At 31.6% G+C, this 26,117-nt stretch overlaps 2 protein-coding genes and 1 pseudogene across 3 annotated transcripts; 2 read left to right on the top strand and 1 right to left on the bottom strand.

Moving 5' to 3' along the window:
* The first annotated feature begins 1,772 nt into the window (after window positions 1-1,772).
* Window positions 1,773-9,464, top strand: LOC129312698 (putative methyltransferase At1g22800, mitochondrial). 2 transcript variants are annotated; one of them, XM_054955377.1, is made up of 12 exons: window positions 1,773-1,986; window positions 2,593-2,838; window positions 2,956-3,036; window positions 3,699-3,777; window positions 5,095-5,236; window positions 5,318-5,387; window positions 5,565-5,629; window positions 5,722-5,800; window positions 6,632-6,719; window positions 7,588-7,652; window positions 8,681-8,770; window positions 9,256-9,464. In XM_054955377.1, exons 2-12 carry the CDS (start codon window positions 2,680-2,682, stop codon window positions 9,367-9,369), a joined length of 1,032 nt encoding a protein of 343 aa, XP_054811352.1. In that variant the 5' UTR covers window positions 1,773-1,986; window positions 2,593-2,679; the 3' UTR covers window positions 9,370-9,464. The 2 variants fall into 2 exon arrangements, with proteins under 2 accessions (XP_054811352.1, XP_054811353.1); XM_054955378.1 differs by having other exon boundaries at window positions 2,582-2,838.
* A 1,486-nt stretch (window positions 9,465-10,950) lies between these two features.
* LOC129312558 (uncharacterized) lies at window positions 10,951-14,647 on the bottom strand. Its single transcript, XM_054955212.1, has 5 exons — window positions 14,468-14,647; window positions 14,271-14,320; window positions 12,692-12,815; window positions 12,406-12,504; window positions 10,951-11,975 (listed from the first exon to the last, which is right to left on the bottom strand). The coding sequence occupies exons 1-5, from the start codon at window positions 14,631-14,633 to the stop codon at window positions 11,353-11,355; spliced, it is 1,062 nt and encodes a 353-aa protein (XP_054811187.1). The 5' UTR covers window positions 14,634-14,647; the 3' UTR covers window positions 10,951-11,352.
* A 6,798-nt stretch (window positions 14,648-21,445) lies between these two features.
* LOC129314599 (NADH dehydrogenase [ubiquinone] 1 alpha subcomplex subunit 6-like) lies at window positions 21,446-25,485 on the top strand (annotated as a pseudogene).
* The last annotated feature ends 632 nt before the right edge of the window (window positions 25,486-26,117 follow it).

Below are 26,117 nucleotides of genomic sequence, written 5' to 3'. Positions count from 1 at the left end.
TTACATAAAATATAGAAATGAAAAAGTTAACTAAAACATGAAAATTTTTGAACTACTAAGGATAGAAATGCCTTGGTTCATGTATTTTGGAATGCTAGTTTACTATGGTTTTTCTTGTTTGATTGTTTTTCTAGGCTTTGTAGTAGAGAAAGATGGTATTGTCATGTCTTCAAGTTTTGGACCATTAGATTTTTTTCATTTCTTTTTTTACATCTTTTTTTGCTTTTTTGCCTTTTGTTGTTGCGGGAGTGAAGAGGCTTGAAATGGGCATGCCATCATTGTCTTCCATCTGTTGTGCTAGAGGAATGTTGTTAGAAGCTATGGATCTAATTGGTGTTGGCTGTATAGGTTTGCTCTCTGAATCCTGTGAGAAAGTAACCTATGGCAATTTGTCATTAATTTTGTCATTAAGAATTAGTAAAACATTTTGAGGTTTATGTGGGTGGCTGGTTGTTAAATAGATAAGAATGAAGAAAGTAGGAGCAATTATTTTGTAGGTATTTGTTTAATTACACCTCTTGTTTTGGAATAGTATTTGTGTCAGCATCCTATATTTAATAATAAAGTTAGTCAATATTTAGCTATTGAATGAAAGCATATTATACTCACTATATATTAGACTCCAAATTGTGAAATAGATCACAATTTGCAGTCTAATATACAATGAGTGTAATATTTGCATGATTGATTCATGACAGTTAGCAGAAGTTGCCTAGTCATGTGAAAAACTGTTTCAACAAATATTAAGGACTTTTAACAGTGGTACCATATGTTTGTCGAGATTAATATATTGTTGTAGTTATATAGTTAACAGAATTAAGGGACATTAGGCCAGTTGTACATTGTTTGAAATTCTATGTTGAAGGAGATATTTGCATAGGTGCAATTCATTGACATCCTAAACATCAAAATAACAAAAGTGGTGCATAAGTATTAGATTTCAAATGATCCACAAACAAATACAAGAGGTTAATTTGAGAAGGACATATTTATAAAGAGATAATTATGAGTGGTTAATTTTAAAAATGCTCAAAAATTGTTTGTGGAATTAATCCATTTTCACAAAAAAAGAAACAAAACATGAATGTATATGGTCTCCTAAGTATTGTGTTCATGTTGTTGCTATTGCACTTTCTATTTAAGCCATTCAACCCTGGTATTTGAACATCAAGTATGACTTTGGTTGCAATGAAAAAGCTAGTCAAAAATATTTTAACTATCATAAATAAGAAAAGTGTGAAGCACAAATGGAAGAAAAGAAAACGCATCCAAGGAGTTTTAGAGATCTAACCACCACAAATTGACTTTATAGTATAGAGAACTACTATTATAAGTGATTTTTTTTTTTTTACATGATACCTAAACTCATGTGTTGTGGTAAGTGCACTTTCTCCATAGGCATAACACTAGAACTGTTGAAACCCAAAAGAAGGAAGAGTATAAGATTGAGTGGAAATATAAATTTATAAAAATATTTATCCATTCACAATTAATTTTTCATTGACTCACAATTAAAATTACTTAAATTCATAATTACTTTTACTTAAATTTATCAGTCATGTTTCATTTGTTATTTTAATAAGTATTTATTTTTAATTACAAATAAAAACTATAATTTTTCATGGTATTTTAATAATGTGAGATTTTCAATTATCAAGTCACAAATTGTCATTTTTTCCTATGAGTTTTAGGGAACTTTTCCCTTCTTTCGTACCAAAAGAGAGAGAAACGGCAGGGATTATTTCAAATTGACCGGCTAAGATTCCCGGTACTTTCCCAAAGCGGTGCGTTTCTTGCTGAGCACCCGGTGCTATGGACCCATCGAATTAATGCCTCCTTCCTCGGCCGACAAACACGATGGTGAGGGGGAAGGTATGTTAACGGCGATTGAGCGCCGGTGATCGATATATGGTAGCCCCAGGTGGTAGAAGGGTGTGTCTGTTGGACGATTGTGCAGTGTGCTTCGACTTCGGACGCTTGCGACAGGTAAAGAGCTTTGGAAACAGTGATTGAGTTCTTAGTCCGACTTCATCTTACCTTGGGAATTTCAATTTGCAATGCTAATTTTCTCGAGCCTGTTTTGATGCTCGTACTTCTTGCTATTTCTATAATTTCCGAGCACTTTTAATGTCTTAATTTTTTTTTCTTATTTTTATTCGGCTTTCGATGTCTGCAGTGGCTTTCTCGGATTTGTTTCTGTTTTCCCCTTTCTTTTGGCGCATCTTAGATGTTTAATCTTCTATTGTGTTTAATGCTTTGGTAGCTATTGATGAAATTGATTTTATCGCTTCACTTCAAGTTTTTTCATGGCTTATCTCTGATTTTTGTTCTGCCCACCTGCTGAACCAATGCGGATTTTACCTTTCCTATATATATCCATCGAGGATTGCTTTTGATTAACGACTATCATTCAAAGTCAGATTTTCTTTCCACATTTTTTGTCAGAAGCCGAATTTAGTATTTTTACATTCTTCCATTCAAAATCAGATTTTGGTTACTCAAATCCTCGAAATATTATGCTTCCGTTTCCAATCAGATTTACAATCTGATTTCATTTCAATTAAATATTGAAAAACTTCAGATTCATGGCAGAAACACATTACCGACCTTCTCTTCAACATTCAGTCTTCGCATCGCAGCAACAAAATCGATTGAGCATCCGCATAAGCGAAGTTGAAAATGAGAGTGTCGTCCTTCTTCCGCAGAAATTCCTTGTTTTGGAGTAGGAGGAATGGGCCATTTGGTACTTTCTACTTCGCTCCGTTCTGCTCGGACAATGGCGATGCGATTCAGAGTTCCAAGGTCAAGATCTTTGACCGGCAACTTAAGCGTAAACAGGTTTTGCTTTCAATAATTTGGATGCGTACGTGCCTTAGACTTTCTGTGAAAAGAATGACTCAGTATTCTAGAGTAGTTCTCACTTTAAAAATAGCTATAATTGGTTCTCCTATGCAGCGAGACAGAGCTGCTTGGTTGGTGCGCCCAAAGGATTCTTTAGTCGATACCGTAGCTGAAAGTCTACTGGACCGCTTAGAGGTAATTTCCATTTCATTCCCCTTAATTTATTTATTTTCCTGGTTCGTTATGTTTTCTTTAAGGGTTCTGCCGCCTGTATTCTCCCTGTGGCTGTTTTTTATTTAGTTTCTATTAATTTGGAAATTATTAAATATTGATAAATAAGTTAGTAGTATGCATATATTTTTTTCAAAATATTAATCTCAACATGATTGGAAATTTTGAATTTGACCAGCATTCTTTTCAAAGTTTTGAATTTTTAAAATGCAACTATCTTGTACACTAAAAATCTAAAGTGGAGGCTTAATCGAGTCGTATTGAGCAGGATGTTCCTATTGTTTCTTTTCAAAAAAGCTTTATACATTGGAACATGTGGGTTTATTATTTTTTGGATTGACACTTGAAGCATTAAGTATGGATGTTGTTTGGATTATCCCAGACAGTAAAAGTTTCAGAACAACCTGTTAGTCTTTCATTGTTCTACTTTCATCCATGCTTTCAATTTAAATTCCTACCTGCTGCAGAGGTCTGAATTGTAGTGTAATATTGATTGTTCCTTCTATTGCAGGTGGAAACATCATCTTGTATTGAAATTAGCATTTGCCATTATGATACATTCACTGTGGAATATGGTTCAAAAAATTGCTTCTTTTGTGCTTATGTAGGCTCTTTTTAATCTTTAGGATTGTAAGAAGGCTTTTCCCAAAGCGTTGTGCTTGGGAGGTTCACTAGAAGCTATCAGGCGCTTGCTTCGTGGCCGTGGTAAGAACAAAGTGAAAACGTAGGCTACCTTTATGCATGTTGTTAAGGGAGAGAAAACTGGGGTTTGTCTCTTAAAATATAATAATTTATTTTACTTAAATACTTCAAAGAAAAAATTCATTTGATGTTGCATTTTATGATGTGATGAAGACCCAAGAGAAGTTCCATGGAAAGCCTTGGAAAAGAAAGGTAAATGTGTTGCTTATATTAGAGCAATAAATGACATGTATGAGTGGGTAAGAATCAGCGTGAGAACGCTTGGAGGTTAGACAAAACGTTTCTCTATGGGGATTGGTCTCCATTAGGAGTTAGATGTTTTAATTGAACACATTCAAGAGGAAGTCCCTACCTGCACGTTATTTATGGATAATATAGTTCTAATTGAGGAGCTAGGAAAAGATGTTATCTTTTAAACTTGAGTTAAAGAGTCAAGCTTTGGAACTGAAGAGTTTCAGCCTTGATCCTGTAAATAGCGGCTCCTCCCTTCACTTGTAAATAATCAGAGTTTTTCCTTATAGAAGAGAACTTATTTTCTATTCCTGTGGTTAAACCAACACGATAACTGAAGATCAAGGATATATTGGTAGGTTTATGTTCACTCGTAAATGTAGCATGTTCTATTAATCACCATTCTGTTTGTTTGGATGCTGTAAAACTGTTATGGGAAATAGAGAAGAAAGTAGAATAGAGATAGAGAAGTAGGCAGAATTGGGAAAGAATGAGGAAGAACAGAAGAGATAGAGAGAACCAGAGAGAGAGAGAGAGTAGAGAGACAGATTCTGATCAATAGACTTCCATGATGTCGATAGGCTATTTACAAATGAGAAGGCATCCTAATATTTATAGGAATGCTGAGTAAAATTATTAAAAGACAGCTAAATGACCTAAGTACCCTTAACAGTCAATAACTATCTAAATAACACATATTTTTATTATTTCCGTATCAAAAACACTCCTCTTTTCCCTCTTTTTTTAATTAATTGGAACATATTTCATTAGAAAAAGGGGCAGTGTTTGTGATTCTTACAGGATTGTCTATGCTATTGCATTTAATATGAGATACATCATATAACATTTGAGCATGGTGCTTCATTTTAAAGTCAATTCATGTTAGTGTTATCCCTATATTGGTGTCATCCCTATACTTTTCAAGCATTCTTTGATATTGTGACAAGTATACTAGTTGCCAAAAGCTTGATGAATGACTAGGCTCTATAGCTGTTTCCCACTAACTGGAAAGTTCATTGTTCAGTTCGGTTTCAAACTGATTTGTTAGGGTGGGGGGGTTGTGGTATTATAATGGTTTCATTAATGTAGGTTCCATTGAAAAGCTCATTATGATGGATGCATCTAGTGAAATGGTAGAACTTTGTAAAAATGCTGAGGCAGCTTCACCCAATGATAATATTGAGACAACATTTGTGGTTGGTGATGAAGAATTTTTGCCTATCAAAGAAAGGTGCATGTGTGATCATCTTTAATTGTAAACTTCTTGTAGACTTAGTTTGGGCTTTAAATGTTTGTATTTATCGCTGTGCAGCTCCATGGATTTGGTCATTAGTTGCTTGGGGCTACACTGGACTAATGATTTACCTGGAGCAATGATACAGGTATCCTCTCATATGTACGGGTCTTGACTTTACATGTTGATTGATTTGGCTTATATCTGAATGTCTAATAGCCATGCCACACTAGTGAGGTTTTTGCTAATAAAGTTGGATTATATTCTTTAAGCATTACGAAGATTTATTATTATGTTGACTATGATTGCATTTTATGTTTGGCAGTGTAAATTGGCTTTGAAACCTGATGGTCTTTTTTTAGCTGCTATACTTGGTGGAGAAACCCTTAAGTGACTATCTTACTCTTCATTCTGGAAATTTCTTTGTCACATTGCTTGGAGCAACTTACGAGATATTTTTACTTGATTCTACATGTCAACAGGGAGCTCAGAATAGCTTGCACAGTGGCACAAATGGAGCGCGAAGGAGGGATTAGTCCCCGAGTATCACCTTTGGCACAGGTATGTACTTTATTGCTAGAGTTTTTCATGCAAACGACAGTTTAACAATGAGTATCTCTTTTAGTAAAACGATACAAACAATGTGAATCTTGCATATACTGATAGTTATGCCTTTCCACTCAATTAAAAATTTGTCTAAAATTTCACCAACTTGACTACATTTGGGCGTTCATGCAAATATTTTCCATGCCAATGAATTTATATTCAAATAGACTATATTGTTACCATCTTTCCAAGTCCATCTTCACGCGATTCACTTCTAACCCAACCTAGATCTCATGATCTAAGGTCTTAGCACCACTCACAAGTGACTTCTCATTGCACCGAGATTGGTGATTTCTTATGCTTTGTATTGAGGGAAAGGTGAGCTTTAGGGCGAGACATTGAGATGAGATCATAACTGGGAAGACAGTAAGATGTTACTGTTAGTTGTGGGAAGGGGGTCTATTTGTGGCCTGTTTTAGACTGGAAGTTCATGGGCTGTCATTAGATGGGAAGTTAATTAAGTTAGCGGGATTGTTACATGATTTGTTGAGGATTATTTCTCTAACTTTTGTAATTTTATTTATTTATATATATTTATATGTTAAGAAGTTTAGAATAACAATTATGTAACCGGATGAGATGTTGATTGAAGTAATCATTTGGTATATTGGGTGAATAGCAATTTTATATGGACTGATTATTGGAATTATGCGTGTTTAAGATATTTGCACTCATTTTCTCTTTACAAGTTTCTATCTTCTTTTCTACATTTACTTGTGTTGTTTTTCTGGGTGTTATCAGAAATTTTTTGAATAAAAGGCTATACCTGATTGACTGTTTGATTAGGTACGAGATGCAGGGAATCTTTTGACAAGGGCGGGCTTCACTCTCCCAGGAGTTGATGTTGATGAATATATAGTTAGATATGAAAGTGGTGAGAAACTACTGTGATTTTGATTTATAATAGAACTTTCAATGTTTCTGACATAATAGTATTGTGATTTCCTACAAATTCCACCAAGTGAGATGCTCGTTAAGCTGAGTTTTTTGTTGGTTGATGGGGAAATGGAAGTTCTTCATTGCTAGAGGAACATATCTTCTCTTCTTTCTTTTGCTATTTATCTGTTACTGTTATTCCTCAACAATTTGCACTTTTCTATTCCATTTTGAGTTGGCTGGTAGAGGTACCTTTTTACAATGTTGATAAATATTATAACTGGATGTTCCATCCAGTGTTTCATATTTTATTTATCTAATATTGTATGTTGGATAGTGGTCCTCCAATCTATATAGCCAACCCTATTTAATGAGACAAGGCTTCTTCTTCTTGTTGTTGTATGTTGGCTAGTCTGTAATATGACCACCAAGTACAATATTGCCGAAGCCACGTGTAAAGTTGTGGTATATCTACATGTCTGACAGTTAAACAATGGTTTCTTGGATGGTTACAGTATTAAAAGTTACTTAGATGGCCAATGTTGTGTCATGGGGTTCATGTTGGCCAACTCTGAAGGGGCTTATTGGTTATTTGAAGTGGAGTTACTTTAGCTTCTAAGGAATATGGAGAGGGACCAAAAGCATGAGATTTTGTCCCTGAGCTTCTGGTCAAGGGGCTGTCAAGGGGTTTGTGAGAACAATACTAAACCAGAAGTAATAATATCTCATTTGATATTTTGATTTAATCATCTTTATGCCTCATGAATGGTTTATATCTGAGTGTCAGCACTACTGGTGTATCTTACGATTGCCTTTCTTGAATGTCGATGCTCAGTCTCTGTTTTGTGGTTGTTTCTCTGTTGCAGCTCTTGAGCTTATAGAACATCTGCGTGCCATGGGTGAAACGAATGCTCTTCTTCAGAGGAACACTGTAAACTTCTTTTCCCCTTTCACCTTTACACAGTATGGGTTTAAGGCCCTATTTGGTGCACCGTAGGAGTCTGCATGAGATATAGTAACGGCAAATACATGCCAGGTCGATGTAGGATTTGGTGCATGTAAAGAATTGTATAAACTTGTATGGTTAGAGCTATTTATATTATCCCCATATAATACAATGCACCCAAGAGAGAAGGAGCCAAAAAAGAGAGAAGGAGCACGCCAGGATATGAAATCTGGCAATTTTTTTTAATAACAAAAATTATTTTTATTCTCATGAATAAAGATTATTTGATGGAGACTTGGTAGTATGGAATACCAAATCCCACATTGAGTAGCACGGGGTGTTCAATGACTTATTTAAGTGGGTTGATTTTCCTACCATAATAGCTACCTATTGGAGTAAGGTTTTCTATCCCACTTGGGCACCTATTAATTGATGGATACTTGGTAATATGGGATACCAAGTCTCACATTAAATAGTAAGAGATACTCAATGAGGTATATAAGTAGGTTGGTTCTGCCACCTCAACGACTAGTTTTTGGGGTAGAATTTCCCATCTCACTTAGGCTTTATTTGGTTGGAGGGGAGGCAAGGGCCCTTGTTCGGATGGGAAAATAGAGAGGGGTTCCTCTCCCCTTGTTTGGCAATCATAGATGGAAGGGAAGGGAAAATTTTAATTAATTCTGCCCCCTCCACCCCCCCTTTAAAATACTTGTTAGTTGTCGTATCAACACCCTTGCCAGAACTGTCACTTCCCTAGTTCCCATGCTACCACTCACTCTGTTACTGTTGTCACCACCAACAATGCTGCCACCATTACTACTATTAGAACCAATTAGGGCATACAACGGGCTTGTAGTGAATAGTTTGTGTTACTATTCAATGCTACTTATACTATTATGTCCAGTTCTATATTGTGCACCAATTAGGGCATCAGAAATGCTTCTTTCATCCAGTTTTCTACATCAGAGGCTATTGGGTAACATCTTGAAAAAAGGTTGCACATAATGAAACAGATCCTAAGGAGGGACACAGCCTTGGCAACTGCAGCTATTTATGATTCAATGTTTGGTGCGGAAGATGGCTCAGTTCCTGCAACCTTCCAGGTAAGCAAAGACAAAATATTTTGACTCAAATTCTTGGGCTTCTCATATCTCATTGTATTCAGATTGGATCTGTCTTCATAGTTTTTGTAATTTTTTTGGTATTCAATTATATGATTTGACAATGTGAACTCATGCCTTCCTGGTTCTGTGCCTTCACTTGTCAACTTGGGAATTTTTATATCTTCAGCCATTTTTTATTGAATTCTTATCACTTTTGAGAGTATATGGTTTGTGGCTTTATTTTGTGATGTGAATTGTGTAGATGCAAAATTTTGCCGAAAACCTAACTGTCATAAGTTCCTTTTTTGGGGAACTTTAGTGTCATGTTCCCTTCATTTTAATGTGCTAGGACTAGGGTCACAGCATTGAAGTAGACAGAGAATTTTTTCCCCCTTTTTTTCCTTGGCTGTGGGAAGGAAGTAGAAATTTGTAGCTTTCTGAGGATCTACGTTGATCGTGACTGTGTTATGGTGCTTCGTGATTAGGTTATATACATGACTGGTTGGAGGGAACATCCTTCTCAGCAGAAGGCTAAAAGCAGAGGATCTGCTACCATATCATTCCAGGACATTCAGAAACAATTTGGGAGCCACACTTGATTTCTGTGTCCCTTGCATTAAGTTTTAGACCTATGTAGTGAAATTTTGTTCATGATGTTAAAATAAAAGAAAGTATATCTTTTTTTTTTTTTTAATTGTGCCTCGTTCCATTTCATGCTTTTAAAAAGAACGTCGGAAGAGGATAGATGCTGGTAAAAGCCATTGTGGCTTTTCTAATTTAAAACAAATTTTTTGTGTGTGTGTGTGTGTGTGTTTTTTTTTTTTTTTTTGCATTCTAATAAAATCTCAAAAAGCACCAAACATAAGGTTGTTATATTGTTTTTTGATATTTTTTTAATTTATTCAATTAATATTCATTACTTGAAGTGCTCTTTCATGCGTCCATTGAAAGGGGCAATTGTTTCAAATTTTAGGAATTGATAAGTGGTTCCTTTGTTCCAACTATCCATAATTTAACCCTTCCATATGGAAACGGGAGATTCACACATTCATGCAGGTATACAAATTTGTTAATGTCATGTTGAAATTCAGGGCCTCAAGGATGTGACATTGTTATTAAAACAACTAATCGTTGATATGCTTGTTATATTATTGGATGAATTAGGATGTGCCCTTTTTTATCAAAGTTTTTACCCAAAAAAATCAAAAATTATATGTACACACTTGTTTAATGCAAATCATTTATTGCAAAACTGTGCGCGTTTAAAATATTGCATAATTTCGTCATTCCCTGTTCCCTGGCAGTTCTTATGACTGCAAAATTGGATTGCTTCAGCCCAAGTCGACTAGGGCCTTTTATTTTTATTTTTTAACAAAAGGAGCAGGTGACTATAAGAGGGTGCACGTTTTTTTAATCATGCAGTATTATAATTTATTGAGATATTAAGAATGCTGTATCTATTGTTTGTTAGAGACTTGGTATAGTGAAAAAATTCTCTTGAAGATTCTCAAAAGAATTGAAAGTAGGGAATGGAGTTGAATCAGATTGAATTAAAAGCATGTGATGCTTTCCAATTAACTTTGACTTCGCTCGGTAAACTTCTTTTATATTTGTTTTAATATTGTTTCACTTTCATTTGTGGATGAGTTGTTATATTTTTGGATCAAATTGATAGAGGTTGGAATATTCAGTTTTTAAAAAATAAAAAGCACAATCATCAATTCTTAAAATTTCATCAAGTTTTGCTTTAAATTCTTATAATTTTTTTAGTGTTTTCAGTTCATATCATAGTAAAACAATACAACTTGATTTATACTCCTTGTAGAACACATTGTAATTTGTAATAGTTTGAGAGTCCCTTAGATCGCATTTGGTATCATTAAATTGGTAAAGTGAAAATGGATTGAGAAAAGGAACCCAAATTTAAATATGTTTTGTTGAACAAGAATTGTGATTGTTAAGGAATCCAATTTTGATGATTAGACTGGAATCCAATTCCATCATGACCTTTGAGACAAAGCTACTCTTACTTTACTTTAATTGATTAAGACTAACTAATTTGTAAATACTTAATTTACTAACAAGTCTTCTCTTAAAATTGAAATTTACTAATTTTTAACTACACACGATTACAGAGTCATTTGAATCTACTGATAGATTTATGTGATATAAATTTCAAGAACACAAAAAGTTGCTCGTATATCAATTTGAAGTCAATTTCAATGGAAGAAACTTAGACACAATAGTTTCATAACCCATCACGAAGCTAACAATCCCAACATACATATTCATGACAGGTTAAGCATAATTGATGTTCTTCTCACACACACACACACACACACACACACACTCTCTCTCTCTCTCTCTCTCTCTCTCTCTCTCTCTCTCTCTCACATATATTAGGGAGAATCGCACAAGGATCGCTGAAATATGTTATTTATAAACAAGAACTAATAACAAGTCATCGTTTAGGAAAATAAAAGTCTTTGTTCCCATCTTAATAATAATCAATTTCTTATTAGCACTTGTGTGTAATTAACATTATTCATTGGTCCTTGTGAGTGATTTTCCCTATGTATTATTTACTGAGCAGTGAACCTATAAACCATGAAGTGCTTATAAATCTGTCCAGGGTTAACAATCTGTGAAGGAAAATTAGGATGATTCACTGAATCTGGAAACCCTTGTGTCTCCAAGCAAAGGGCAGCATATTGATGATATGTGACACCATTTTTGCCTTTCACATCCTTCAACATGTTACTTGTATAGAATTGAACACCAGGTTGATTTGACCATAATTCCATTTTCCTCCCAGAAACTGAGTCTTTAACCACAGCAACTTTATTGAAGTGACTTGAGACAGTGTTCTTGTCCACCACGTAGTTTATGTCATAGCCATCAGGAAGGCCATGAATTTGGCTTCCAATTTCTTTTGGCTCAAGGAAGTCATATGGGGTTCCTTTCACCGGCTTGATCTCGCCGGTCGGGATGAGTTCGCCATTCACCGGCGTAATTTGAGAGGCGAAAAGTTGGATGTTGTGGGAGAGAATGTCTCCACTGTCATGGCCCCTTAAGTTCCAGTAAGTGTGCTGAGCTAGATTCACTGGTGTGGCTTTGTCAAATGGCTTGGCTTCCATCTTCACTATCAACTTGTTTGTTTGATAGAACATGTATGTCACAGCAGCCTCAAGTTTTCCAGGAAACCCTAGAAAATTTTCCAGGAAAAAAAAAAAACAAGTTAATGTTGAAATCAAAACATAAAATAGAAGTAATTAGATACTTGAATAATATTGAGAGAATAATAATAAAGTTTCAAAAAGAGAGTTAGGGACAGCTAAGTCCTTGATAAAATTTTCCAAGTCCTAATAAAATTTTTTAAAAAATGAGTTATAAATATTAATTCAAACAGTTATAAATAATAATTTCAATTCCAAACTAAGAGTTACATATAGAATTTAAATGCCTTATTTATAATTAAAACCCTTGAATATAAAATTATTTAAATTGTTGCATATTATTTTTTTAGAAAAATTATTGATGAGCTAATTTTTCATTAATTTTCACTTTTAAAATTTAACTGTCATTTTTTTTCTTCAATATTTTGTGTCATACGAGCAAAGAAATTTAATTGGTACCTTGTTGTTGGTCAGAACTAACATAAGTAAATGTGATGTGACTGTCCATTTTGTAGGAAGCTACATTCCATACAACATCTCCAAAGCCTTTGAACCCACCTATTGATGTATATGAACAAGTGAACAATTAATATTGAAGAAGTTGATTAATTGTTAAGATGATGACATTAAAAAGTTATCTAAACAACCCGAATAAACCTAGCCAACTCGAATTATATGCTTTATTTATATTTATTTTGATTACAATGATAATGATGATGATTAAAGGGTTAACATTAGCATGTACCATGGAGGGTGTTATTGCCATCATTAGCAGGCAAGTGGTAGGTTTTGCCATCTAAAGTGAAGTGAGCTCCTCCTATTCTGTTTGCCACACGTCCAACTAGGGCACCAAAGTATACTGTATCATTCTGCAACATTCCAATTAATTGTTAATTCAATTAAATAAATAGATACTCAATCTTTAATTAATTGCCAAATTATTTTGATTTATTAAATTGAAATAATATTGGTATGATTCCTATCTTCATTATACTCCGTATGTTTTTTTTGTAAAATAAAAAAAATCATATGATTCATTGCTTTTTTTTATAAATAAAACGATTTCAAGAAGTATTTATTATTTTTTCAAATTTCTACTCATAAATAAATAGTAATATTAAATTAGAGAAAATTAAACATTGATTACAAGAACATTTTAATTCATACTTTTTTATTTCATATATAATTATTAGAATTAATCAAATTTCTTAAAGTGTATGAGATGATTAAATTTTCTATATTTAAAAAAGGAGGGAATAATTAAGAAACATTTATATATGTATGTATGTAGTCTATTTTTTTACCCAAATTTGTTATTATTTTCTAATTGGTGGAGAAAAATGAGGGAGAGCGATATTAAAGCTCCAAAAGAGGAGATTAATGACAATTATATCTTCCACAATTTTTTTGTAAATTGACAGTTACATTTAGACTTTAAATCTCTTGTTTACAATTAGAAATCATGAATTAACAATTATTGAGTTTTTACTCAAAAAAGAATTAACAATTATTTATTTAAGTCATCATTTGCAACTTTTTTTTTTAAAGTACCTAGTTGTAATTAATTTCCTCTTCTAGAACTTAATTGTCCTTCTATTAAAAAAATGTTAAAATATATTTTTAGTCTTTTAATTTTATATAATATTTTATTTTAATTCTTTAATTTTATAAAGTATATTTGAAGTCCTTTAATCTAACACTGTTAGTTTATCATATAAAATTTTCACATTAAACTTTTAAATAATGACAGAACATTGTCAAATATTAATATATTAAGTTTAATTTTTTAGAATGGTAATAGTTGGCATAAAAAAATTATTTAAAACTAATAGTATTATGATTAAATGATTAGTAAGATATTTTATAAAAGTAAGGAACTAAATTAAAACCTTGTATAAAATTAAAGAATTGAAAATATATTTTAGCCAAGAAAAATTTCTCGGTGAACACTGAAAAACCATCATCTTTCTGGATCTCAATCCAGAAATTCCCAAAATATTCTTCAACAACCCTTCCATTAACCAGTTTACGATGAATCTATTATATATATATATATATATATATATCATAAGCAAAAGTGATTCAAATTTTCTTTCATTAAAAGAATATTATTTTCTAATTGATGGGAAAAAAATCATTGAACGTTTTGAGATGAACATATTCAACGAAATCATCATCTTTCTGAATCTCAATTTGAAACTTCTCCCAAAATGTTCTGAAAAAAAACCCACCATTAATATGAATCTAATATATATATATATATATATTATTTATGTTTCAGAAACAAAACTAAATCAAATTTTTTTCTTTTATGTCTATCATACCTTGTAAGAGTCAACTGAATCATAGCCAAGGACAATATCAGCCAATTTCCCTGGAGAAACAAACAGACACAACAGAAACCATAAATTAATTTGAAGGGCACAACAAATTACACGACCACGAACACGAACAAAAAAAAAAAACAATAATCTCAATCATAAAAAAAACATATGAAAAGTTAATATTGTGAGAGACAAACCATTTTTATCAGGGACAATTAAAGACATAATTGTAGCACCATAGTTTGATAACTTGATCTGAAACTGTCCTCTCCTTAGCTCATAAATTCCTATCTTGGTATCTTCCGCATAAGAAACAAACACAATGCCCAGAAAAATGCAGAGAGCCAATGATAGGTTTGACATAATATGAAACAAAAGAAGGGATGTTTTCGATCAATCCGAGGTATTAATTATTAGGTTCACTGCAGAAAATAAAGCCTGAAACTGTGTGTGTGTATATATGGGGTTGTGTGAAGATAAATATAGGTTATAGTTATTTTCAATATTCAAGGATCTTGGTTTGTTAATTATATACATCGTTTTTTGGAAATTAATCAAACGAATTCTAGGTTCAATTGACTGGAACGTTTCTGTTTGGATAGGGTCATAATTAGGCTCTTATCTAATTGTGTTTAATTTGTATTTAGTATAATTGCATTTTTTTAGGATTTTGTTGTTTTTTCCCCAATTTTATTGATTACTTTTAGGGAAAACATAATTTTACTCCATATAGTTTCATTGAGTTTTGCTTTTGATCTTTGTAATTTTTTCAGTGTTTTTAGTCTCTATAAGAAACTAAAACAATTTAAAAATGAAAACTATAAGGACTTGAAAAACAAAGGTCACTTAATTTTTTTAAAACTATAGAGATTGAAAATACTTAAAAAAAATTAAAGGGACTAAAAGCAAAACTCAATAAAACTTTGGATATTAAAGATTATGTTTTTCTCAATTACTTTTACTTGACCAAATTATAACTTTTGCTTTTAATAGTCAATTGAAGTGTATATTTATCCACATAAAAAGGAGAAGTTTGCTGGGATTGGGATATACCTACTCAGTTCAATATTATAAAGTATTTTAATCAAATTATATATCAATAAATTTGTAATTATCTTTAAAATTACACATTTTTTTATGTGTACACTTATTTGAAAAAATGTCTCAATTAAAAAAAACTTATTAATTACATCCCTTAGTTGAGGGTATTTTTTGAAAAAATATATATATCATAAATTAAATCTTAGAAGACCCAAAATGCCTTATAATTTTTGAACATTATACTTAAAAAATATTTTATATTTTTTAACAGAAGGAGTATAAGTGTGTGTATTAGTGTTAATATGTTTTTTTGATTTTTTGTCAACATTAATCTTACTCACAAATCATGTGTATTAATTGATTATTATTATGATACGAATGTGATTTAAATGCATTCATTGCCATCGGATATGACACTTGCAACCTTTTCTTTTTTGGTCGTGTAATAAGAAGCATGAATTTGGTGAAGGTTTTTTTTTCTTTAACTAATTCATACTTGTAATTAGAGTTAAAATATTTATTTCAAAAATAATTATTCAAATATTATAAAAAAATCAGTTCAAAATAAAAGAGTTAAATAATAATTTGATCTATAAACTATAAGTTCAGGAGTGTTAGTGATCTACACTTTGTTTTTGTGCAATATTTTTCCTCAATTTTTGAAAATTGTGCAATTAATGCTACCCTCACTGTTAAGAAAAATTAACTTTAGCAATTAATTAATGAAAGAATTTTTTTTGTTCTTTTCTAAAAATTTTGAGCTCTTTATGTGTAATTTTAGGCCATTTTTTGTAATTTTTTTTATTTTTTATTAATTTATTATCAAAGTTAACTTTTATTAATGATAGATTACATTACATTATTTTTAAAAATTAAAAAAATATTATATAAAAAATGAGTTTAACATCCAAGTCAATGTTCTTGAAATTTTAGTACATAAGTGCCAAATTGCCCCTTAAAATAAAATTGGAAATGCTAAGAAATATTAGCCTTATACACACACACACTTTATTAAGAAAGCTAATTATATATTTAGATTTATTATATCCTTTTATCACAAATTCTCTAATTAAATCTTTATCATATGATGAGATGTATTTTGTTTAGGCTAGGAGAATATTCCATCAACCACATAAATAAAAAAAGAAAATAAAATAAAAGAAGCATGAGTAGCGAAAGCAAACTGATGGCAAATAACGCCTACAGCAAAAGCAAGAAACAGATAGAGCAAATAAGCGAACGCCCACGTAACCATCAAAACTCAAAAGCAACATTTACTTCTTTAATTTTATTTATAAAATTAAAAAAAATATTTACTTTAATCATATTTATAAAACACTTTAATAATTGTTATAGTTTTTATTTTTATCTTTATTAAATACTTAAAATATTATTAAATATTAAAATATTTAATTTTTTAATATATATTTACTATAATAAAATTAAAAACTTTTTAAATTTTTAGATAAAATTAATGAGGTTTAATTTTTTTTAATTTTAATAAAAATATTAAAAATAATTTATAAATGAAATCAAAAAGTTTCAAAATACTATCATTCAATTTCTTGCTTTGAAATACCGATTTAGGCTGCTTGCCCCCCTCAAAACTGTTGTTAAATTTACATTGTTTTTACATGTTAAAAATGTTAAAATTAATTTTGACCCCTCAATATAATATAGCTTTGCCTTGTGGTCTCGCATTGATTGAGTTCTGGATCCGTCCCTACTTGCTTTCCAAATCAGCAATGGTAAACAGCTAAGGAGGAAAAAGTCATACTCAGTGAACAAGCTATTGTGAGAAGAAATAATAGACCCACCATTCAGCAAAGTTATTGACGTTAAGAGCATCATTCTTTAGTGTTAAACCACACCCAAACCAAACACAAACACAAGAAGAACCAATGTTCTGTTAGATTATTAGAATATCCTCCCTTAATTGGAATTTGGAGATTTTTTAAATTAAATTTTAAGAATTAAACAACACATTGATTCTCGAATAAATCCAATATATATCTTATGGATTAAGATATTACATTATATTGGGATTTATTTTATCATATTCTATATACTTCTCATTAACAAATTAGACTTATCTCGTATAACTCAGTCACCCACATTATAAATAGAACTAGCTGGGTGAAGGATAAAGATCCATTAAAGTTGAGTATCTACTACACCTCAAAATAAGGCTCTAGTAGTCTTGTTTTTATGTGGGTTATTGGGTTGATTATTCTATGTTCAGATCTGATATGTTTCTGACCCAAACTTGAATTGTTTGTTTATTTCACTTATTTCCTACATGTTCTGTAATTTCAATTGTATTATCACAAACAGGACAAGTATGAGAACATCTGTACACCACCTGTGTCTTTTAACCAATGTTTCATTTATGGCAATGGCTTCATGAGAGACTACGCCGAATAAATTTTTTGAATTCTGGGAATTTTTTTCCCCAAAATATTTTTCAATGTCTTTTAACCAATGTTATATAGAAGTAAATGTTAAACTTTAACGAAATAGCCAGAGTATAAAGTTGGGGTAGTAGAAAGAAAAAATGTTGAGATGAATGTACGAGCATACATTTAAGAAAAAAATTCAAAATGAACACATATGAGAAAAAGTGGACATAGTACTTATTAAAAAAAATGATTAAAAAAGTCATTTGAAATAATTTGGACATGTATAAAGAAAGCTTCGAAAAAGGCACAAGTGGAGAGAGTAAAACGGATAATTTTGAATCCTGTTAAGAGAGGTAAAAGAAAGCCAAAGATAACGTTTATGAAAGTTGTTAACCAATACCTCTAAATTAATAATATTTTTAAAAACTTAGTAAATGATAAAACACAATAGAATCATACAATCTTTATAATTAACCCCACCTAGTGAGATAAGACTAGTTGTTGTTGTTGTTGACTTGGGAATAACAAAAGAAGAGCTAACCTTGGTAATTAACTTCTGATTTTTCTACATAACCTTAACATAACTCAACTGAATAGATATTTGCCCTTTTGCCCTATTTATAAATCATTTTTAATATTTTTACTAGAATTAAGAAAAATTTAAATTTAATTACCTTTGTCTAAAAATTCAATAAGTTTCTAACTTTGCCCCTAGTATATATAATAGGGATAAGAGGGTACACAATAATAATTGAGGTACCCTAAAAATAAAATCAAAATAAATATTTTCTCCCTTTACCCTATAAATAGAATTAGGAGTATACTCATATGATTCTATTTATAAGTCACTTCTAATATATTTAGTAAAAACTAAAGGAAATCTTAAAAATCATTCTATCTAAAATTTTAATACATTTTTAACTTTGTCCTTATTAAATATACATACTTTAATAATATATTTTTCTATTCAACATTTAATGGAGGGTAAAAAGAGAAATTTAAAATAAAAATTTAATGACATAATTTATACATAAGATAAAATTTTTTTTCTCTACTCTATTAATAAGATTAGAGGGAGTATGTCTTGCATCATCTATCCTTCCAAGCGTGGGAAGTACTTCATTCCATTCCCAATCTTTGTGTGTTTTTTTTTTTTTAATTGCTTATAGGACCAGCAATAAATGCGAGCACCTCTTTTACTGATGATTCAAATTTAATTTTTCACATGAAGACCATCTCCTTCCGCTAAACCAACCCCCGTTGGTCTGATCTCTATATTTAAGTATTTCATGAATTTATGATTCTACCGGCTTTTCATGGTATATAATATAAAAGGATTATTGAGGGCCTTCAATGCAAGTTCCAATTATAAATAACCAATAATATTTGTGACTATTATACTTAATTTTGTAATAAATGAATAACATAATTCGATGGAGATTTTTGTTATTCATCCATCAAAATCACATGTTATATATATTATGATGCTTTGCATCAAAATCACATGGATATTGATAATAGATGTTTCAATTGTTGCATCTATGTGAGATTAATGAAATAGATTTTCACGCACAAACATCAATACAATTCTTGATTCTTATGGGACTGTTTTGTGAGAACTAGAAATTAATAGAATATTCAAAATATACAAAAAGGGATTTACTCCTAATGAGCCTATTCTTATGAAATTCATAAATCAAGACTCTACGTACATATCCGCATATATAGAAAAATGCTATGATCATTCATATTTTATTTCACGTATCAATCAGTAAATTTATTACTGAGTAAAATATTTTAATCACCATTATATTTCACTTTAATTAAATAGACATCTCTTCTTTTTTAAAAAATACATATATTTTAGTCCAAACTATTAACACCGTTAAAATATGTTCTAAAAAGATTCTAAAATATATTTTAATAAAAAAATTGTATTAGAATAGATCTTATTTGCCAATTTATCTGAGAATTTATTACTAAGAGAGTCACTAAAATTTACAAAATACTCCAAAATTTAAAATTTTGCTCGTTTACAACTTGGCTAAGAAAATTTACAACTTGCAAAAGAAAATAATAATTTATAATAATAAGTTGTAAATGCCTTAACTTTATTATAAATGCATAAAATTTGAGATTTATAAGTATTTTATAAATTTTATGAAATTTTTTGATAATAATTTTTTTTTGTGAGATCTAGATATAATTTGTCCTAATTAAAAATACCTATATATATTTATGAAGTATGTGTGTTTTCTACTGGCATAAATTTCATTAACTATTCATGTTCGAAACTATGGCAAAAACATATTTTTATGAAGCTATCGAAGTTGCTGGCAAGCTATTGACCGGACTAGTCATTGTCAAAGATTTAAGATATCAAAGCAAAAGTACAAAAGAATGAAGCTATCAAAACTTTTTCCATATTAATTACGAGATATTAAATTGTTGACATTCAAAATTTATTATATTTATTCCTACCATATGATCCAAGTGCCAGGAACAAAAAGTGATATTATTTATTGAGATCAAAAAAATGATTTATTAACAAAAATAAAAAGTAATACGACTTTTTAAAGGGGGAAAACAAATATAATTATACGACTTTTGATTTTCTAATCACAAAACATAAAAAGTAATATGATTGTTGACCATCTATTGACATGGATTTAATATCTCGTTTTCAAATATATAATCAATAAATAGAAATTTGATAACTATAATCATATTATCAGAAAATATAATCTCTAACTTTTGAATAATAAACTATGAAATACAATAATAATGAAAGCAATATCTACTATGAATGTATTGAATAAGTATAATCTTAGCCGTACATTTCAATGTGTCCATGGTTGTAACACACAATAAACTTTGCCCAATACATTTTGTGATTGTCCTTATACAAGGGCCATATGGTTTGACTCTCTTCTATGTGCTCTTTGATCATTTTTACCCATGGTCTTACCTTATGGATCTTACAAACTTTAAAAGTTCTATACTAGAATCAAGAGACTTAAACTTTAAAATACATTTATCTACTACATCCAAAAAAGGTAACTCTTGTGGCACATGGTATTAAAGATTTCAATGAGTTGGTCATATTTCTCAAATGTGCATGTAGAGAGGACAACATTCAAAGTCAAGGGAAAAAAAAATATTGATCTCATTTCTACTTAAGAAATTTTTATCTGTTACTCTTAAAGTAAGCTTATCTGTTAGTCTTAGAGTAAGCTCATACTCTCAGTTAAGAGGTTCAGGCACATATTGAAAGTTAATTTAATTACTCTTCAACAAATATAATGTTATTATACTTCACATCTATTTCTGACTTTCTTTACTTACTTTATAAAAGAATTTCTCTTTGAATCATTTTGAAATGGTTGTGAGCTTTGAAAATAAGATATAACAAAGGTTTTGCTTTTGCTTTAACCCACAACGCTTTTGGATTACTTCAATAGCTTTATTATACAAAAATATGATTTACATGACTTATCTTTTCTCGCTTATTTTTTTTCTTGCAATGCTTTTACTTTATCTTCAACATTGGAAACTTTTCTCTCCTTTTTTGTCAATATATTTTCCTTTCTAACCGGGGAAAAAAAAAGATATTCCAAGGTTAAATTTTTGACATTATTGATTTATTAGTAAACTTTTTTCCTACAATAACCAAATCTAAAACGACGTCGCCTGGCGTGTGCTTCCCACAGCTTCAGGTTGATTCATAGTGGTTGGGACTACCAGATCAGGCTAGCCTGTGCTCTGCCGAATCATCAGCTTCTGAAAACCTCTATTCGGAGTTGAGTTTCGTAGAGTTGCTGTCTGAGGACTGGGGAACTACAATGGCAAATGTGCTGAAGAGTGTGAAGGTTCCTCCGAATTCGGTGAATCTGGAGGAGGCAAGGAACCGAGTCTTCGATTTCTTCAGGACTGCCTGCAGATCAATCCCCACCATCATGGAAGTCTACAACCTCAACGAAGCCGTCTCTCCCTCTCAGCTCCGCTCCACTGTTGCTTCCGAGATCCGCAAGAATTCCCACATTACCAATCCTAAGGTTAATCTCTCTCTTTCGGTTTTTTCATCGATTAAGGGTTTTCGCCGCATTCCTCCTTCCCTCCAACTACTCGGGATTCTTCTTTCTGGGTTTTCCGGGGTAAAGCTTTTTACCTTTGCTTTACGAACTGCGATTGAAAATTAGCAACTTGGCAGGTTTCGGATGTTTTGTAAATTCATATTTAAACAATTGTTATTCGTGCTTGGATATATTAATTTTGTAAGGATTATTTACGAGGAAGAATTTTCTTGGCTATATTAACATGTTTAGAGCTAAATGATAAAAAATTATGAGATGGGTTAGAGTAGTTAGCGCTCGGAAAGGTTTGTATCGGAATAGTATATCGAGATGAGGATGTTTCTTATAGAATCATATAGCAAAACTGTTGCACAATCGTTTCTCTTTGAACAAGGGGTCATAGGCTTACTGTGGTTTCTGGAACTTATTCCCTTCTTCGTATTGATTTACTGGTGGGGATTCACTTGGACTGAAAGGCACTGAATCTAATAATATTGTTTCATTTCAACTGTTTCTGTGGTTGATTGTCTTCATATACTGTTTAATCCTTGTGGAAGTTTACATTATGACCGCATAGTAATATTTTTTTTTTTAACGGAAGTACAAATAAATCTCAGTGTCTACATTGTCTTCAAATCTTTTTGTTTGCTTTCAAACATAAGGTTGCCTTCTTAGAAAAAGGTAAGAATGTTGAATACTGTTTTCTAAAGTTTTCAAATGTTAAAAGAATGTTTATTATCTGTTTCGATGAGTTAATTATGCTTTTTGCTACGGTGATCTTTACCTTTTTGTGCAATAGCTTCTAATCTTGAGCCTAGTTCATTTTCTGCAGGATTCATTTTGCTAAAATTATGTCAGGCTTATTTGGGAAAGAAAGGATTTGTTTCTTAAGCCTATAAATGGTCTAAAACATTAGAGAATTCACAAAGTTAAAAGCCCATTTCAACTCAAAGCTTGATCTGGAAAGTGAAGGCCTATTAATAGTTTTATTATAATCTCTGGGATGCATCTACTCATGAAAACCCAATTAACTTTAAGTATAGACAAGGAAATGTCCCATCATGCCTTGTGATGAAACTTAATTTTAATTAAAAGGATTGGAGTGTGGTATGGATCAAACACTTGACCATTTGGTCATTGAGGCTTTGATACTACCTCAAGAAACTTTTTTAGTCAAAGCTTAAGCTGTGAGCCCGGGAAAATTATGGAAGAAAGGCCACACATATTTTTTTCAGGTTTACCAAGGATAGCTATCTCAGCTTTTAGTAGCCGATCTACTAGGTTTTTCTGCCAAAGAACCTAGCAAATGGAAGGCTACACCACTAGTTACCAAACATATATGAAGAAAATCTTCACATATTTTAACAACTCAATGACTAGGTTTCTTTCCAGCAACAAAACTTGCATCCAAGTTTTTCGTACAAGAACTTTGCAATACTCTCACAGAATTTAATGCTCACAGAAGAGTTTCTTACAGTGACACGTGGGTAGATATCCCAATATTGGGGCTGTACAAAAGACTGAACGGGACTGGACTTCAGCCTAACTCGAAGTATGAAGTATCTCTTCATGAGAAGACTAGGTTAAACAACCCGTAATCCGATTTGGTCCAGTAATAACCTGAAGATTAACAGGACTGGATTGGTCTATAGAACTGGAAGATTCTTCTTGTTAGTCCAGTACTCACTAAACTTTTTTCCTTTTTCTTTATGAGAGACAATAATTCATTTAAACTTAATAAACTCAATTAAGATAATAAAAATACTTATAATCATAATATATTCATAATAATTTCCAACAAGAAGAAAAAAATTTTAATTACAATCTAAGTGGTCCAAATTATTAAATTATTAGTTGAGCGACTGTGCGAGGAGGAACCAGACTTGTTAAATTATTAATAGTCTTAGCATGTTATTATGAATAATTAGTAAATTAATTATAATCATATTAGATAAATTTAATAGGACCAGACTGGACTAAGTGATCCAAATGCTTAGTCTCTAATCTAGTCCAACCTGAAAAAACAATCTGGTCTTTTTAGTCTTTTTAGTCCTAAAGGACTAGTTTTTAACAGGACCAGACAAGACTGACCTTCTCGGATCAGACTGGGTTGAGCAGGACTAGAGGGCTTTTTGCACAGCCCTATCCAATATTATCTCAAAATAACATACAAATTATAACAAAATTCTTTCAGCCTCTTGAATTCTTCTCTTATTTCTCAATGCTTCGATCTAGATTAACTTTAGGTGCACCAAAGGCATTCATATCCCTTCTTCGCCTTTTTTCTGACATTTATGTTGTGGTGAATTTGGTTTCTACATGTTTGAGTGTCAGCTATTTTTCTTTATTCACATGCTATTCTTCAGATCCTTAAATGGGTTCTTGTATACATTACGTGTCTAGGGGCTTTTCATCGGAATCATTTTTAAAGGTCCATCGTCAGCAATGGACATAATAAGGTTACTGAATAATTTTATTTTCAAATAAGCTTAGATTTAGCTAAAGATGAGAGTAGGTTACATGTTTGTGTTAGGTTCAAGATTCTAAGATTTTCTGAAAGTAATCTATCACGTTTAATTTTTCAAATTTTTGGCATTTTTGGAGGTAAAATCCTTAGAAAGCCTGATGAACTGAGCTCATTGAAATCTACAACAAATCATTATCACGTTTGGTACCCTTGACCAAATTTCCAATTCAAGCATGTTGTGTGTTTGGACTTATCATCTCTCTGGTGATGATACCTATTGTAGTTATTTGTCCGTCTTGTTTTGCTAGAATTTCCAAGCTACTACCTTGTGTTATTTGAAAATTTGTCTGCTCCCTTCCTTTATTCGGCTGGATCCCTTCCAGTGGAAAAATTCAGAGATGAATAGTTCACGATTCATTTCTGTTTCCCATGCTATGTATAAGAACAATGCGTTGTGTTTGCTGCATATATAATATTCCTTCAACCATGGTTCTTCTATCATGGAATTGGCTAGTCAAGGCCAGTGATAATTGAAGGACCTCGAATTAATATGATGCTTTGGTAGAGACATAAGAAATTTAGCTATGGAACAAGATTTGTTGCCCCTTTCATCATTGCTGTTTGCTGATAATTGTTGACTTTCAGGTGATTGATATGATGGTCTTCAAGGCAATGGAAGAGTTGAAGGACATTGTGGATCATGCAAAGCAGAGGCATCATATCATTGGTCAGTACGTGGTAGGTAAAACAAGGGCTTGTGCAGGATTCGGGCGTAAAAGACCAGGGAATCTCTCCCTTTTTGAAAAATTCTACAAGAGCAATTACTTTTGAAGTTTGGTCTGGTATCTTCCATTTGCTCAAATAAAGAATCATCTGGAACTGATTTGTGCCGCTGTTGGATTAAAAAAAAAGAAAAAAAAAAAAATTAGATGATGTCACTTTGTTTCAGATTTAACTGTTGTTTTTATTGACTGTTTTGTTAATGCTAGTACACATGTATCTACCACTATGCAGAAGGTAGAAGTTGTTCCTTAATAGTGTATTGGCTTAATATGTAAAAGAATAAAGGATAATGATTTTTGACTTTCCTGTGATTTTAGCATACAACAATGGCCAAGGGCCTACTAGATTTTCAGGGGACATGGTAATGTAACATTTGCATGTATCCTTGAAGCGAGTCATACTATTTATAAATTATGTACAAGTTATAAATAGTGTGGTTTCATTTCAGATTACAGTTTAGTCTATTGAAAACAGAAGGGAAACAGTACCATGCAACAAGGGGAAGAAAGTAATCGTTAAATGGCAGATTTCTAAAGGTGTTGACCAGACCATTCATTCATTCATTTGTTTAATCACTCACACTAAGAATGCATATATACACGCACCTACCACTATTTACTTCAATCTTACTTGGTTCAAACTTGTGACCTTTTCCATTTGAAGGTTGTCTTGACGCTGTTTAAGCTAATAGGCCATTTATGTTAACAAGACCCATTTGAGTAGAAGTCAAAAGCAACATCAGAAAACATGCCCTTGGAATTAAAGATCCTTCATAATGTGCCTTTTAGTGATCTGAATGATTGATTACGGGCAAAAGAGGGTTAGAGAATGTAGTTCAAACTCACTCTCATGTCTGTGCACATTGGGATGGAGTGATTGTTGCTGATCACTCAATTCTTAAAGATGCCGGATTTCACTTTCATGCGTTAGTGGTGTAGCGTTTAAATTGGATTGTGAAATAAAAAATTTTTATTCCTTAATCTTATACCTTTTTTTTCAAAAATGTAACTTTTGATTTCTAAACCTTTTTCTTAATTATTTATTTAATTTTTAAATTTTGTTTGACTTGAAATAATTCAATTTT

This window comes from Prosopis cineraria, unplaced genomic scaffold, assembly GCF_029017545.1.
Source record: "Prosopis cineraria cultivar Desert tree isolate PC_DT_omini unplaced genomic scaffold, ASM2901754v1 PC6, whole genome shotgun sequence".
Taxonomy (NCBI): domain Eukaryota; kingdom Viridiplantae; phylum Streptophyta; class Magnoliopsida; order Fabales; family Fabaceae; genus Prosopis; species Prosopis cineraria.
Note: the sequence above shows the minus strand (reverse complement) of the source record. Positions and strands in the feature narration are given on the sequence as shown.